Raw genomic sequence first — 16,969 nt, forward strand, 5'->3', positions numbered from 1 at the left:
AGAACACATGCAATGTGCCCACATGCATACAGATCACGGTTGGCATGCCGGATGGTCGACATGGATGCCTGGAAGCAGTGTCAGTCTCCTAATCATCGTAATAATTCGCCTCAACTTCAGTCGTTGGGAGCGACAACGAGAAGCCAAGCGGAAATTACCAACACGCGATATTTAATTTTTTGCAAAAGGCGAACCAATAATTCGTCTTCATGCCGTTGCTTTGGCAGTTGATATTGGTATTTTTGTACCCTTGAAGAGTGTACTATGATTTTTAGCAGATGTTTGCAACGCCGTCCGCATAGCTATGTTCATCCGCTATCAATGTACATACATTTAATTATAAAATATTATAAATAAGCAGTACAGAAAGGCTAGCGGAGGGAGTGACAGCTGATGTTTGATGTGTCAAATATATCTTGGCTTATTACTTGTTGGTGGAGTATCTTCAGCGATAAAAAACCACAAGCTATAGTCCGTAGGGCTTGTCGTTTAAAAAAACAACAAAAAGCTTGGAGATTAGGAGATTGGAGATTCTCAATTAGGAGTAGTTTTTGAATGATTGTTCCAGTCCCAGCTATCAGATATCTGAACTCGAGATACCCTGAGAAATAAAAAGAAAACTTTATCCTTCAAAATTACACATTTATTGGAGAGAAAATTCTTTATCGATATGTCATCGGCCTTCAACACTTCCGTTAAGATTTACAGACACTCATCACGTTTGAATATGATTCCAGCAGATTGGTTAGTTTTTATGATAAGTTTGAGTGGATTTATGAAAAACACTTGACAAATAAGTCTGCTTGGTTCAATCATAATTTTTTATTCATTATAATAATTTTGTATTCATTTTTGAGGGCCCCGAAGCTACGACTTGTATTCCTATTTTTATTTATTTTGTTTATATGTATGTTTATGTTAGATATATTTATTAAAATTAATTGAGAATACAGCACTTGCAAAACAAATATTGTTTAATTTAATTGTTTACCGAATACTCAAAATGATTAGGCTATTTAACACAATTAATTACATTTTATTTATTATGTAATATAGATTAATTTAATTTGTTACTCGTACTAAAAGTTTTCACACAGTCGATATTTCTACATAATACTATCGGGTATGAAGCTTTATTAAAACCAGTTTCTCTTATATTAATAGTTTTATTTCTCAATAAGCATAAATCATGATAGGGCTTGAATAAACTCGTAAAAAAAATACAAATTTTTATGTATGGCTAGGAATAAATACATATTTGTGTTAATATAACATATAGCTATTGATAATTAACTAAAAACATATTATACTATGTACAAACAAATATTTGTATTAGAGATTGCAAATTTATTACTGCTCTCCGTCGCTCAAGCAGGCTATGCTTGTCGCCGTGCTTTTATCGGGAGTTTGAGATCTACTATTGTTACGGCTGGAGACTGAGGCACAGGAGCGCACAGAAAGATCTTCTGGCTCACTGTCAAAGTAACTTTCATTCGAGGCGTCACTATGTGCCAATGGGCTGAGTCGTTTTACAAGATTATTATTAAATGGATATGTTTCGTCAGCTTCAGTGGCTGGAAGCTGTGTCGTTGTAGACTTCGGGATAGTTCCTCCGGCAGGCTGCATTGAAGCGGCGGCCGCAGCGAATGCCAAAAAATTAAGGCTGGCATTAAATAGTTTGCACCAATCCAGCAGAGCAGCCCCCTGACAATCATTATCCGTCGTAGGAGTTGATGCCGCAGAAGCTAAGTCCGAATAAGTGGAAAATGGTGGTGGTGGTATCGCGGAAACCGTCGTTTCGGGATAAATTGACTTCACTGGCTCCATTATTAGAGGGTATTTCATCGTGGTCAAGTTCGAATAGGATGGGTCAACCGCGTTGTTGTTCTTATCATTATTTGTGTTTAATTGTGTTGCCTGATTGAAATGCGCACGTTTTGCTGGATCTTTTGCCCAATTTTTAACGGTGAGTAGGGGGCAGCTGGTTTTTGTTGAATTTTCTTCTCTTGCTGTATCGGTAATGTCTGTGGTGCTTTGGGAGCTTTTAATATCTGTATCTGCTGATTCGCCCATCTGGTACGATAGTTTTGAGTTTAGCTGCGCTAAAAGGGTTAGCTGATTTATCATGTTGTTTGTTGAATAATCCACACCTGATACGGCATTCGCTGCTGCATTCAGCGAGTGTGTGTCTCCCAATTCTCGAATGGCGCTTGGATGGAGTCCATTTTTTTTCACAAATTCCACCAAACTTAATTTTTCGAATAATGATTCCTTTTGGGTTGGAAATTCAGTTGCCGAAAACAAAAAGTTACTTAAACCAAGATCGTCGTAATTGGGGAGCGTGGCGAGTTTTGGGGGCAGCAACTGTAAATCGAATTTGGCACGTTTCTCGGGAGGTGTGTGTGTGTCAATTCCCAAATGATCTGGACCCAATTGGCGGCACATAAATCTTAATTTTTGTTCGTTCTTACACCAGCCACGCAAGGTTGATTCAGGAACTCCCAAATCTCTGGATACACTTGCTTTTGTTTCACCGTTATGAATGCGTTGAATGGCTCTAACCTTGTCATTTGGTGTGAGATTACGCAACGGTCGCTTTCCACGCGTACTCATTCTGATATTCATGTGCTGGTAGGCTGAGATATCCATTTCAAAACAACAAACTTCCAACAACAAAACTTAGGGACTTCAAGTGTGATATCGTATCGAGTCAACACGACTTAGACGCGGGTGTCTATTTTTGATCCGAGCTCTGCTGTCGCCGTTGTTTACTCCTCAAACTAACAGAAGGATATGATTTTAATACGGCAAACCGTGCCGCATCGGAGCTTCTCATAGCCTGTCCGAAGCCGCTCAGGCCGAAGCCAAGATAACTGCGGCGAAGAGAACTTTAAACATAAGCGTAAACATAGCGAGAAGGCAAACAAACACACAAATACATCTACAACCAATAGAGAATCAGGCTTCGCTCTCTGAGATGCTGTAAGAGGACCTAGGGAGAATAACACAAACAACACTGCCACACCACTTCAACAACTTGTTACTCATGAAAACCCGCTTTGCGCAAACTCTAGGCGAGAGCGAACAACAATAGAAAGGACACGAAGCTCTCATTGACACACGAGTCGTTTCTCTTCGCAGTCTCTCCTAACGAACGGAGAACCCGAGCTTACACTTTTTTTGTTCTCTATTTCCACCAACTATCTTTATACGCAGGTGGATGCAAATTCGAAAATTATATTTTGTAGGCATATTCACTTGTTCATACTACTATGTACATATGTACATGCATGCACATACTACTATGAGCATAAAATACTTAATTATCCAAGTACACATATACATACATATACATACATACATATGTACAAAACATTGTCAATATATATATTTAAACATTTTATATTTAGTTTTTAAAACTTGAATTAGGTATCCATCCTGATTGATTCTCGCCGCCCGTTTACAAAAAAATCGCACATAATTTTGAGAATTGACTAATTGTACATGGGAGTATATACTTACTATATATTACTACTACTACATATAAAAGAGAAGTAGGCCGATCTTGGAAATGCAACCAAAGCAAAAACAAATGCTTATTAGAGAGCCCCCGCCAAAGGAACGGCGAATATATATAGCTACTTCGGAGCGTATTCATTGACATAGACGATGAAATTTTAAAATTTAAACTAAATTCGTGTAAATATATGTAACAGCAAAAAGAAAGTATTTCTGACCCCTTAAAGGTTATACATATCTTGATCAGTGTCAATAGCCGAGTATATATAGCCGTGTCCGTCCGCTTGACTCAGATCCAAGAGTTAGAGCAACCGTAAAGCAACTATAATGTGCAGACTCCTGTGACTCCACTGAATTTATTTAAAAATTTGGGATAACGACTTATCTTCGCGCGGAATTATGTCTCTAAACATTTAAACGCTCCAATCCGGCCTCTCAATTTGCAAAATCTTGTGATATCCACATTATTCGCTTTTTATTATGCCCAGAATAAATTTCCGACTTGTTTAAGTTCTTACTGTCGTTTAAAGGATTCAGATATAGATTTTGCATAATGCAATTAGGGAAAAGAAATCTGACTACTAAATTAATGTATTTTAAGTATCTTGAAGAAATCTTTCAAATTTTTATTAGCATTCATAAGCAAATATTAAGAAATCGATCCCGATTACGATCATATACTGTTTAATGCACGCTCAAATAATTTCGATAATCTTCACGATAAAGTTTTTATTTATAAAATATATTTTATATTTCGTTTGCTGTAGCTGTTCGCAAAGGGACTAATTGATTTATTGATTTATCTCTATTTTTCTTCTCACACAAACACCGTCAGAGGACGTACACTGCATGAGGAAGAGTGGCTGAGAGAGAAAGAGAATCTTCCAAATTGTGGATGCCGCAGGTTTTTGTCCAAAAATTTTGAAGTACACTTCTGACAGTGTGTTATCATAGGACTCTGGATACCAAATTTGGTTGGTTAGCTCTTAGGGCTCGCGCACACTTTAGCTGAAATCGGAGCTGAAAGCGGAGCTTAAAGCGGAGCTTAAAGCGGAGCTGATAGCTCATTTATAAGCTCTGAAAAAACAAACACACGGCACCGGTGCAAGTGCGCACATTGCAGACTGAGCTGAGCTGAAAGCTTAAAAGGCTCCCAGAAATCAGCTCAGCTTAGTTTGATCGATCAAGCATGTTTGCTTTTTTAGCAAGCTGATTGCTGATTATTGGTTCATTAGTGTAAGAAAATGGGCTGCGAAATATTGCTAAGCGAAATTACGGTTAATCCAGCGCTGGGGAATAAGCGGGAATCTTAAAAATCATTCAAATCGTGGGCAAAAAGGTTTTATTATTTACCATTTTCATATGTCAATAATAAATATAATATACTATGTCCCCAAGTACAGTAAATGCTCGAAAGACATCACAAGGTTTTTTATTATACAAAATATTTCATAATTGAAAAATATAATAATTCGTAAAATAAAAGTAATACGAATACAATACACAACGGAAATGTGCTGCCCACTTTTCATCAAATAAAAAACGCGTAAATAATGGTGTTTATACACGGAGCGTTTTCCGCATTAATGTTAATGTATGAAAGTGAAAAGTCGATTGATCCAGTTGAGCATTAGGCAATAACTATTTATTACAAATCTTAGTGCTTGAGCACTAGGCATAAGAGAGAGAATACAGTGGTGAATTTAGTACAATAATGGTGAGAGTAAATACAAAAAGTGAACGTAGGCTCTCTATTTTACGAGGGTCATTTGAGTACTTTGTTCCTTAAAGGAGTTTTACCGAACAAATGGTGTTAACAATTTTGTGTTAAATTAATAAATTAAACTCATCCAGCTCTGAGCGGCTAGCTCTGATTCGCAATCTTACGACATTCATAATTTTTTCCCCCCTTGGTCTACAAAAAAAGGGAGAAAAGAACAAAAGAAAAGAGCGTAGTCGGCAGCACTGTAGGCAATGGCTTTCAGCAATCAGATCAGCAGACAATGTACGCACCTGCAAGCTGATTCTGCAGGAAAAAGGCTCTCAGATAAGCTCAGCTTTCCGCTACAGTGGGCGCGAGCCCTTATGGTTTCTGAGAACTAGGACTCAGACGGACGGTCAGATGGACAGAAAGATATAGCTAAATCGACTCGGCTAATGTTGCTGATCAAGAATATACTGTATAAAATGTTTGGGTTCGGAATCGCATCCCTCTAGTACTGGCGGTGGCGATTGACCGCCCGAACTACTGATTTGGCTGGTTCCTACATGGGTACTTTCCGGACTAACCCTATGGTAAACGAACGCCGAACCCCTCAAAGAAGAGCCAACGCATTTTGCTCTGCATACTCCACAACCCACCGCACACCACCCACCGAACTAGTTCGGTTGGGATGCAGCGTCTCACCAGTAGACGAGGAAACGAAAAAGCATGAGGAGAAAATGAAGAGAGCAGGTAGCTAAAAATGATGCTGATCTGCTCTTCTCCTTCCCTTTTCTGTTGACGGTCATTGCATTGCTGGAATGTTCTTTGCGTTTGGCGTTTGTGCAAATCAAGTGATTATAAGTCAAAGCAAAAAACCCGTGTATACACTTACATACATATATGTTTGTATATCTCTAAGAAGAAACTCAAAAGAAGATATTTACAAGTGTGATAACAAGAAGAAAAAAGAGATGTAGGACTTAATTTCGAATGCAAATTTAACCTTCACAAATGTACACCAGCGGTCGGTAAGGCCCTATCTTATGTTAATGGTATACGTGTATAAAAGTGGTTGGCACCAATTTCGTAATGCCTGAGTATAAAAGTAAAAGTGTGCGTACATACATCATAGAAAACACCAAGTCCAGAGCTCGTATAGTCCATGAGATCTGGGCTTTAAATAATTCAGACGAGTAGACAGACTTGCCTATACGGGCTCGGCTAATCAAGAATTCAAGTTTATGTGGATTTATTATTAATGCAAGTTCGTGGGATAACAGCGAGGACCCGCCTGCCCAAGATCCGGCTTTCGGTAGGCTAAAAGGATCCACCCCACAGACCTGGTTGAGTAAGCCGTGCTAATAAGCCTTTCGGTCCAGGATCGTCACAGACCTAATAAGACAAGCAAAGTCAATTAAAACACTAACCACTTAGCAACAGCCATAATTACAAGACGGTTATATTTTAGTCGAAATCATATGAAATCGATAGCTAAGAACTGTTTGTTAATTGCGGGAATCTGATGATCGTTGCTTAAGTTAATCGTGCATAATCATTGAATGATAGTTCAGTTTTTATAGTCTTATAGTCCTTCTTGCGTACTCATGTACGCGGATAGTGTTCAGCTTTGTGTATATGTAGTATGGGGGCATCTCTAATATAACTATACCGCAAATAATATTAAAATCTGTCGTTTGTATTTTTAGCTCTTTTAGTTAAATTAAATTATAATTTTCCTCGATTATAAGTCTGCCCTCTGTCCTTTCGAGACCTTGACCTCACTTGATCGGTTCGGCTATAAGCGTCACGCGTCAAAAATACCAAAAATTTAAAAAACAATTCCTTATCTTAGCCCTACGCGGACTTAATTGGGACTCTACTAGACATCTTCCTTCTTATGAGAATCCGAACCGTCTCTTTCTCCATAAACTTCTCTCTGGTGAGGTCGAATCCAGGTGAAATCCACGTCCTAGGCCGCCAGTTCTTACTAAATTTAAAACAAAGCTTCTGGTATTCAGTTTAGCTTATTGTACGATAACCTATAAGATCTTTGAATCAGCCATTTCAAGGCAGCTTTCGTGTATTACATTGTCACAGAGCCAGCAGTACTGTAAGATAATATTGCAAATATTTTTGTCTTTTTTTTAACCAAAGTGCTATTAAGGAATAATATTCTGAAACAGTAAAGCGTTATTAACAAGAAGTTAGAATTTATATACAGATAGGTGTTCCAATGTGGCACGAGGGTCAAGTAAATAGTCAATAATAATAATACGTATAAACGAGGGGGAACGTTGTGAGTTGCTGCGGACACCGCAACTCTACGGTTATACCCGATACTAAGTCAGTATGGCTCTCCTCCGGCAGACGCCGCGAATATTAAACGACACGACAAAGAGTGCGTGCGAGAGAGACAGAAAATCAGTCTGAGGGTGACGTCGGGCGCTGCGTAGCCACTGCAAATTGATTTGGTCCTTTTGGCTATAATCTGATCCAGATTCAGAAATCTGATAGATATGGTCATATTGGGTCTACTTACGGTTTTTCCTGGGTCCTTGACTCCGAGAATTAAATATTTTTTTGATAGAGTAATGGTCCTTACTCCCTACTCATCGGACTCAATTTTGTTTTCAGAAATAAAACTTTACGAAACTTTTTCAATCGGCTGCACATTTGCGTGAGCCTGATCTCATGCCTGATCTGATTCTGGGCTTAGCTGTTCTGTGTATTTCTTTCGGTCCGCATCCTCCTCGAGCACCGCACATGGGCGGACTTTGGGAGGCCAGTGTAAAGTCTGCAAAGGGCAGACGGCAGCGCTCTCCTCACCGAAGTGGAGCTGGAGACCGTGCTGGTCGGAAACGAGGCGGTCCGGAAGTCGCGCCCGCTAGGACCTCTAAGCCCAGACCCAAACGACGGAGGCGTGCTGACTACCGGGCACCTGCTGACTTGATTCTTTTTTTCCCTTGACCAGGGTTCAAGGAAATGGCCTGGTTTGGGATACTGGCAGGGTGTGTGGATGGTAGGAGATCGGAAATCTTCTCTCAAAACGGAGTCGAAGAGCACAATGCTTCTATGGTGTTTTGGCTATCGATGTCTTCGCATTCAAAAACATAGACCATACAATTTTTTTTATGTAGACTTTCTACATTTGATACGAGTAAAATATTTAAATCTCTTTTTATAGTCGATAGCTTATACAAAAAATTTGTTATTATTGCACATAAAACGCACACAAAAAAGAAGGGTTTTTTAGAATCTCTCTTAAATTTTCAATGTGTACCTAGTTGTTTCGAAAAACGCATAGCTAATGGTATTTTTCATTGACGACGAAGCTTCGTTATGTGATGTTTTGAGCGACTATACATTCTGGAATTTTATAATTAATGGCGACTTTTGCTGCAAATCCCCATTCCAAAGTCCAGGCGATTTGTATTTGGTGGCAGTCGAAGCCATTGCGTTATCCAATCGACCATTGACACATTGTATTTAAACCATTCTCTACTGCCGCCCGGTTTTTTTCAACACTTTCTCTCACCAATGTGTTCCGGTCGAATCGAATCGAATTCGAATTTGTTGTAACACATTCTCGCTCATCTTGACGCAAAGATCCAGAAACACCAACGGAGAACAAGCACAGCAGCCCAAGCAGTCAGATATAACATATAGATATACACAAATACAGACAGTATTCACGACGGCCGGACAACTTCATGTATAAGTATAGATAATGTATAGTTCTTGGCGACATATGTATACCTATGTTTATACAAAAGTATAGGTAGACTATGGAATCGGGAACGCTTTATTCGTGGTGGCGCTTGCACAAATAATATAATACCGATAAACATGCCAAGCGGATAGAAGATGTTAAAAGAAACTAATATTTTTAAAATTGTTTCGCATTCAGTAAATGCAGTTAATTCAGACTGTTTATCTATTTACTCTTAATAAGAATTCAAAACAAATGTATTAAATTGGAATTTAAGGTAATATATTGATTTGTTTTGCTTAATTTAGATGTATGAGTAATCTTATATGAGTATCCTTATGGATAATTTCAACAGGTTCTCAAAGAACCTGGCAGCCGTCTCTACGTAACGTTCTTATATGAGTTATTAACAATCATGAATATCCTCGTATGCATGAAATTTTATTTAACATTCTTAATGTAATTTGTTTAATAACTATGAATTTTAATAGCTTATAGATAATGATCCCATTTGTCCAATACATCGTCCCCCCTCTTCATCAAAGGTGGCCAAAGTCAATCGAGAAAGCTTATTGCATAACACTCCATTTCCATTACTTTGAATAGGATTTGGCTCTGAAAATAAAAATTGAATTTGAAATTTGGCATATGTTTTGTATATAATCAAGAAAATTTACAATACCAGTAGCAAAACTATATTGCCCAAAGATCAATCCACTATCAATTTCACTAGGTAAATTTTTTTTAAAGGTATAAACTTTCAGCTATGCGAAACTGTTTTCTTCATTTTGGTCCGATCTGATATATGATTTTTTCATAAGATATAAATTGATATGAATAGAAAATGTGATATCTCACAAGACTCTGGTTGCTCCGGCTATCATTAAGGACGAACAGACAGACACGGTCATATCGAATCGATAAAGAATATATATTTACATACCTTACATATATATATCTATGTATATCTACATGTACCTAATATAACTCAATACCCCAAAATATCGCCTATTCCTATATTCATTTCTCTATATTCATTTCTTAGGAGCGACTTTCTGCAAGACCTTGCATCATGATCCGTATTTATAATAGGAAATGATAATATAAATGAGGAAAAAGTCCGAAAAACTGAACTTTGGCTAATTTTAAGATGTTTTCACATAAAATATGCAATATTGTTCCTCAGTTTTCAAGCTACTTTCAGAAATACTTCAAAACAGAATTATCTCATTTCTTGTGAAAAAATATCTACCTATATATTAGGAATATTATATGAATGAATAGTCCGTCTGTATGATACAGATATTAAAATTTTGACCAGAATATCACATAACTGCCATACGAACATCAAATTGAAAAATGTATTTGTAAAAAACACGCACAAGCCCTTTTTCATAGATATTTGTACATCAAACTTTAAATATGACATATGAACGAGTTGCAAACAATCTTTCTTGTTTTACATTGAAATATTCTTACCATCGTGAAATGGCTCTGTTAAGTTTCCCTCTTGTTTTTTATTCCTTATTTGATCCGTAAAATGTGAAATAAGTGCATCAATCATGGCTGCTTGCTTTGAGAACACCTGCACAAGTTTCGATACTTGTATTCCGTTTTCGACAGCATCAAACTGAATAGTGATATATATTAATATGAATGTTCTTATAATTTATAATTGGGGAAAAGCTGTGTACCTGCAAAAATATGCAAGTGAGACATTCCGCATCATCACTGGCACTTGGCTTCGCATAATCCCAAGATAAGTCCTCATATCGCAGACCCAGCAATAACGTCTATAAGATAAAACATTTCGAATTAATATTAGTTATAGTCAGCCCTCATTGACGGTTTGACTTTTTCTTGTTCTTTAATTTCTTAATAGTTTACTTACACTTTCGTATGGGTCTATTATATAAACTCCTCTTTCATTAACAGCAATCAGAACCTTCATATCTTTTTGGTTGACCAACGCCATAATACCTCTTACAGGTTGCTCCATTTGTCCGTGGAAAAATGCAGCCCTGCGAAAAATGTTTATCTTTTAGTGAAGCTGCGAGTCTGATTCAATCCAGTAAAATACGAAATCACGGTTGAAACATACATATGTTAGTAGGCAGAATACCACAAGATCTATAAACCAATGCTTTAATATACTTCAATTATAATTTCACCATTTTTGCGAAACACCTAAACTTTGTTTAGGAAATAGATAGATACTGAAAACTCTTTTGCAACATGAGAACGCTAAGGTATACTAAAAGCTTAGGCAAGAGTGAGATATGACTAGAGTCCGAAAACAAAATCTGGTTACTCTATCTCTCTACGTTAATATGTTTTGAATAAAATTGTATAGCTTTTTACACATTAAGAACTGTAAATCAACCAAAAACTGTTATAAGTATGATCTATAAATGATGACAAAGTGATGTTCGAAGTTAAAAGTTATGGTATCCAGGCTATCCATAATAGAGTACGAAAATATTTAACTTACCCATAAAATGGAAGTGCCCAGCAAAATTCTAAATATTTACGCATCAATTTTCGAGTTGTTGCTGTCTGGGGGACTCGTTTAAATTGTTCTAAAAGTTTAACCTCCGCGGAATTCTTTTGGCTGATTGGTAGCCACAACCAATTCGAATTTTTGGCAACAAGTGCTGGTAAAAACCGAGCTTGGTTCTCGCTAAAATATAAGAGTCAATTTAAGCTGAATTTTTAATGACATTTAACTTACCGAAAAAATCCTACAGTGTGGGTGTGAGAATTGTATGGCCCAAGTTCAATTCGGGCCTGAATACCACCTAACATGAGTGAATGCACTGGCTCCATAATATATCTTCCGGTCAGCACATTATTCCTTGCCTCCTCATAAAGAAGTTCCAAAATTCTATAATCCCTACAAATGATGTATAGATAATATTAGTTTGTTCGGATCCTTTTAAATATTATTAATTCAAATTACTTAATTTTTTCTTCATCTCGTTTAGAAAAGAATACATTTCGCTTTAATACAATCATGGGTTCATCGTATTTTTGATCACTTGGGCTACCGTTACTAAATTTCTGAAGCAGGTTTGGCCATGCCACACGTACAATATAAGGACAGTGATGTGCTTTTAGTTGCATTTCCAATAGAGTACTTGTCATCCACAATCCAAAAACGCTTTGTGCCAGTAATTTATTAGATATTCCTAATTCTTCGCATCCCAAGGCAGCTGCCAGCATCACCTGAGACGGACATTGGGCTGTACCCTCAATCTCCATGTGTACAGCAACTCGGGACATAAGATATACACATGTTGGAATTACCTAGAGTGTGAAAATTTAATTAATTCTGTGAATTATAGTAAAAGGTGGAAAGACCAATCTCTTACGTTTTGTAAGGCACGACCCAAACTTGATGAAGGCTTTCCAGCATTTGATAAATTAGAAGTTGAACTGGTTCCCAGAACTCGTTTTGAAAGTGCAGTCATTGGTTGGGCGTCATTACCATTGTTACATTTTTGGTGTGCTTGTAAAAATGACGAATTGTTAAGCACTCCTGAAAAGTATATTAAATAAAGACATTCAATTTAGGTCGTTAAGTTTTTAGGTCGTTCTCCCACGCATACAAAAACGAGGGGGCTTTTGATGCTGATCAAGAAAATGCCAAATAAGTTTTCAATTTATAGAAATGGTTTTTTTAACTCTGCCATAGGGCCTAAAAGGAAGTACGGGTAGTAATATTCTACTCCTTAGTCCTTCAATGAAGACACACATTCGCTTACAAACAGGCATCACCTAGCCCCACGGGAACGACCTTATACGATGTAGGTTATTACGCCGAACCTAATAGGCACCCAACAGGGGACGGAGACTGCCTTCCTGAGGTCGATCATAAAGAGACTAGCCTGGAGAGCATCCGATGGCACTCCTGCGACAGTTGAAAGTGACGCATCGGAACTGAGGACTTGGAGTTCTTTGCAAATCGTATATATCTTCAGCTCAGCGTGGATTTATAAGGCAAAGATCAACTACCAAAAATATATTAGAGTTCACCGCTTCCATCATAGACCGTATATAATCATCGTATATAGTCCAGAACGGAAGTTAATTAGGATGCAAGTGTTTTTGTCTTTTGGGACACTTAATGGTGAAGTCATTGCATATCAACGTCCTAAGACGTTGGATGGTTAAAAGATGGTCAGAACTAGCTACCAGATGTACCCCCAAATGGTTAAAAGATGGTCAGAACTAGCTACCAGATGAACCCCCAAGACTATACGTTTCTTGGGTCTCATCTACAAAAGTTACAAGCTCCGGCGGTTGGTCTAATCTTTAACCGAACAGATACTAAGATTTATGGTTTTATGTATGCGCCGCCTTCGCATTGGCTTCATCCTTTCTCGGCCACTAAACTTTTCTATGCATAAGCGCTCTCTCTCTGAGTATTTGCTTCTGCAACTTCTCTCATCATTCACTTTCACTGCTAACACTTTGTTTCGAAATAAAAACGATCGGGCATTCAGACAGCATGTATGTTCCTATCTCCTCTCGTCCGCCAGAGCGCGCACACTGGATGAGGAAGAGGTTATGTGATGGTGAGGAGAGGGAGAGGGAGGGTAGGCGCGTGGAAGGCATAGTGCCACTGCAATATCATTTTTTCCTTGTGGCTATAAAAATTATCCGATCTGATCCAGATTCGTCAATCTCTGTAATTCTGTGCTTTCGGTATTCTTAAAAAATTGTGGATGTCCCAGATTTTCGCCATTTGTGAGGGGCGGACTCTGTGTGACCGGAGCCTGCACACAAAATTTTGTTGAAATAGGCGTCAAACAAACAGAAGCACATAGTTATATCGACTCGGCTATTTATATTGAAAACGGAAACGCTTCCTTCTGGGTGTTACACCCATCCACTTCTACCAAAAATCTAATATGCCCTTGATAGCCTATACTTTTTAAGTATCGGGTATAAAAATAATGAAAAATAGAGTTTTTGGGAGAAAAATAACTTCCAAGAGCACAATATTAAGAACGAAATTTGAATCGAACACAATTCTTACCTGAGGGGCTTCGAACATCTGGCATAGGACAAAGAGCACTTGCATTATTGAGTATATTAGCTCCCATGTCAGTTAGCCCACTATGACAAGGACCATGAGATGATGAAGTCATCGCTGAAGCCAGCTGCGCTGATTGCAAACATTCTGTTTCATTTTTTCCTGTGCTTACAACACTTGATACACTTGCAGATGATGCAAATGAACCTCCTATAGCTGTCTGAATTTGAGCTGTAGTCACCACACGATGCACTGTGTACATAATAGGAGGAGCAGGCACATTGACAGAGCCCAAGGACGTTGATGCTTGCGACATTCCCTGCTCGCACATTGCTACACTTGGCTTATTTTGATGACTCTCTGTTGAAGGCGGAAGCAGCCCACAACTATCAAAGTCATTAATTGGGTTTGCTGTCGACGTCGAGAGTGGTGGCAATTGATGAATAGGTTGAGTATGACTTAGGTGATGATTTTGTGCTAAAGCATGCTGTATGTGGAGGCAGTTGGGCTGTTGTGGCTGCTGATTTTGATGATGGGGTATTGTTGACCCGGTGTTTAAGTGTCCAGCATTGTTAGTATTGTAGTAGTTATCACGACACTTAAAATCCGTACTGTTATAATATAAATGCGATCTGGAAAATACAGTTATGATTCAAGATTATGAAATTGTTCTTTTACAGCGTACTTACTCATAGTCCTGAGAAGAAAGCTTTTTTCTGTTATACTGTAATGTTCCCAACGGAACTGTCATTATATTAATATAATTTCCAGCGTTAGCAGCGTTCTTGTTACATTGGCCACCATTGTTACAGCCAGACCCAAAGGGACTTCCCATGCCGCTATTTCCACTAAGTGATTTATTGTGATTGTTTGCATTTCGTTGTGTATCCTTGAAGTTATAACCAGATTGCGATTGATAAGGGCTGCATGCTGTATATTCCTGTCCAGAATTCATTCCATAATTGATTTTGTTTGATGAATTATGTGGAATTGCCGAAGTGGATGGATCCTGCTGCATAGCACTCCGGCAGTAATAATGATTCGGCTCCATATTCTTATAATATAAAGAACATTATATATTATTATTTCCCTTCGGTTAAAACTAATTTAAATTCTTCGTCAGCCGATTCTTTGCACTCTTTGAGTGGAGCCGGTTTGCCCCACTGTTGATTTTGAACAACGGGTAAGTATGTGCCGGCATACAGTATGCGCATATTCTGCTCGTATTTTAGATGTATGATATAGTCCGAAATTTAACAAAGAAAAATAAAAAACAAGATGTCGAAAAAGTTTAATAAAAAAAGATATAAGATGATGACTATTTCCCCTTATATATCAAGACGGTTGTGCGCCGTAATTACTGCCAACTTTGCATTGAAGCAAACCGAAGCACCGAAATACATGGCTATAGCGAGTCGATAGTTATTCCTTATCAAGAATATTCCTTTTAGTATTAGAGCTGCGTATTTCGTGCGTTTCAACCATCGCTTTAAGTTCAAATGCAATGAAATAATAAACAAGAGTGACAGAGAGGAATTTGCTCATGAATATACTTATGGGGCCGGAAACGCTTTCGTCTGGCTATTACATTAATTTCGACGAACTTAATATGCTCCTTTAAAATGTGAGTACGGGTTTAGAAATAATTTGCATCATTAGATCATTTAATCTATCCCAAAATATAGTTTCGTTAATATGGAAAAGAAATTGACTTTTGGAGAGATCCTTATATAGGAGAGATCGGTTCAAAAAACGCCAAAACATACGTACGACGGAGGTAACTTATTTGCTAAGTTTACGGCTAGTTCAGATAAAATTTAAATAAAGGCCGGTTTATTAATCCTCATTAATTCAGGCGTCCTATTTTATCACAAATAGCTACCCACTATATTTATATACATATATATAATATACAAAAGCAACTTATAAAAAACACAATATTAGTGGACATGGGACTGTCGGTGGGAGGGCAAACCTAACGCGGGGCGCGTTATTCGGTACGGCTGCATATATATTTACATATGTGTTTGTGTGTTATGTACATTGGTGTTTGGATTTGTACTGAAAAATTAGGTATTTTTTGACGATTCCGTGTTGAAAATATTGACATGAATTTGCATGTCAATTCCGCCACTGAAAAGCGATTTAATATATTTACCAACTAAATACACATACATAAATATGTACATATATATATACGTTTTGATGTATTTATTTGTTGTGTATGTTTTCATACACTTTTTATGTATACGGAAATAGTTAAAATACCCATATGCATTTAGAATTATTTACATGTTACTACTGCGAATCGAAATAAATAATTGTATTTACAGGCATACAGTGCAATCAAATCAATTCAAGCCTGCAAAAGTAAGCACACATACATATGTACATATGTATATATATTTTTTTGCACACGCACTTTCAAATAATATATATATGTATATTGATATATACAGAGAAATCGTAACTGGGTGGAACTTTGGTGACTAACTTTTGTTGTTTATTCTGATGAACACTTTTACTGTATATTGTTACTGTAATTTACATGTTTTACGTACATAAATGGGTATCTTTGAAAACATGTGTTATATGGATTTCATTCGGAAGATACATTTTTCGCTGACTTGCGCGCTAAAGCTTCTGTAACTTTTTTTCTAAAATTTTCTTTGGAATTTGAGGCTTTATTCATGGAAGACTTTAACTGAAGAAACTAATGTGACGATGACATGAACTTTATAAGCCTTTTTATACACAAAATGCCAACTAAGGCAACTTAGCACCCAAATATCTATGTACTTATACAATTCCTGCCTTAAAGCAGACAAACGAGGTAAACAAACACATGCAAACTTCAGTCTATATTAAGCGCATGCGCACAATTTTCTGTATATATGTATGTTTTTGCTTTGGTCAGAGACTGACTATCGATAATGGTGGGACTCAACAGTTACCAAAATCAATATTACCCCTCTGTATAGCTCTTTGATAATATAGA

At 37.5% G+C, this 16,969-nt stretch overlaps 2 protein-coding genes across 3 annotated transcripts; both read right to left on the bottom strand.

Moving 5' to 3' along the window:
- Positions 1 to 621: 621 nt before the first annotated feature.
- Positions 622 to 2,868, bottom strand: danr (distal antenna-related). Its single transcript, XM_001352344.4, has one exon. The coding sequence runs from the start codon at positions 2,647 to 2,649 to the stop codon at positions 1,351 to 1,353; it is 1,299 nt and encodes a 432-aa protein (XP_001352380.3). The 5' UTR covers positions 2,650 to 2,868; the 3' UTR covers positions 622 to 1,350.
- A 6,325-nt stretch (positions 2,869 to 9,193) lies between these two features.
- On the bottom strand, positions 9,194 to 16,878 carry Bili (FERM domain-containing protein 8 Bili). 2 transcript variants are annotated; one of them, XM_001382169.4, is made up of 11 exons: positions 16,533 to 16,878; positions 14,661 to 15,025; positions 13,975 to 14,603; positions 12,305 to 12,471; positions 11,893 to 12,239; positions 11,665 to 11,826; positions 11,425 to 11,613; positions 10,825 to 10,954; positions 10,628 to 10,726; positions 10,413 to 10,563; positions 9,194 to 9,548 (listed from the first exon to the last, which is right to left on the bottom strand). In XM_001382169.4, the coding sequence occupies exons 1-11, from the start codon at positions 16,554 to 16,556 to the stop codon at positions 9,418 to 9,420; spliced, it is 2,394 nt and encodes a 797-aa protein (XP_001382205.4). In that variant the 5' UTR covers positions 16,557 to 16,878; the 3' UTR covers positions 9,194 to 9,417. The 2 variants fall into 2 exon arrangements, with proteins under 2 accessions (XP_001382205.4, XP_033235647.1); XM_033379756.1 differs by having other exon boundaries at positions 16,466 to 16,878.
- Positions 16,879 to 16,969: the final 91 nt, after the last annotated feature.

Source organism: Drosophila pseudoobscura, chromosome 2 (assembly GCF_009870125.1).
Source record: "Drosophila pseudoobscura strain MV-25-SWS-2005 chromosome 2, UCI_Dpse_MV25, whole genome shotgun sequence".
Classification (NCBI taxonomy): domain Eukaryota; kingdom Metazoa; phylum Arthropoda; class Insecta; order Diptera; family Drosophilidae; genus Drosophila; species Drosophila pseudoobscura.

What these genes read in the sequence shown, in the direction of transcription:
- danr (XM_001352344.4), bottom strand. Translation starts at nt 2,649, where the DNA reads ATGGATATCTCAGCCTACCAGCACATGAATATCAGAATGAGTACGCGT.
- Bili (XM_001382169.4), bottom strand. Translation starts at nt 16,556, where the DNA reads ATGTTTTCAAAGATACCCATTTAT. An exon ending in AGATGTTCGAAGCCCCTCAG is followed by an intron (nt 12,472 to 13,974) that starts GTAAGAATTGTG and finishes TATACTTTTCAG; the next exon opens with GAGTGCTTAACAATTCGTCA. An exon ending in CGAGATGAAGAAAAAATTAA is followed by an intron (nt 11,827 to 11,892) that starts GTAATTTGAATT and finishes CATCATTTGTAG; the next exon opens with GGATTATAGAATTTTGGAAC.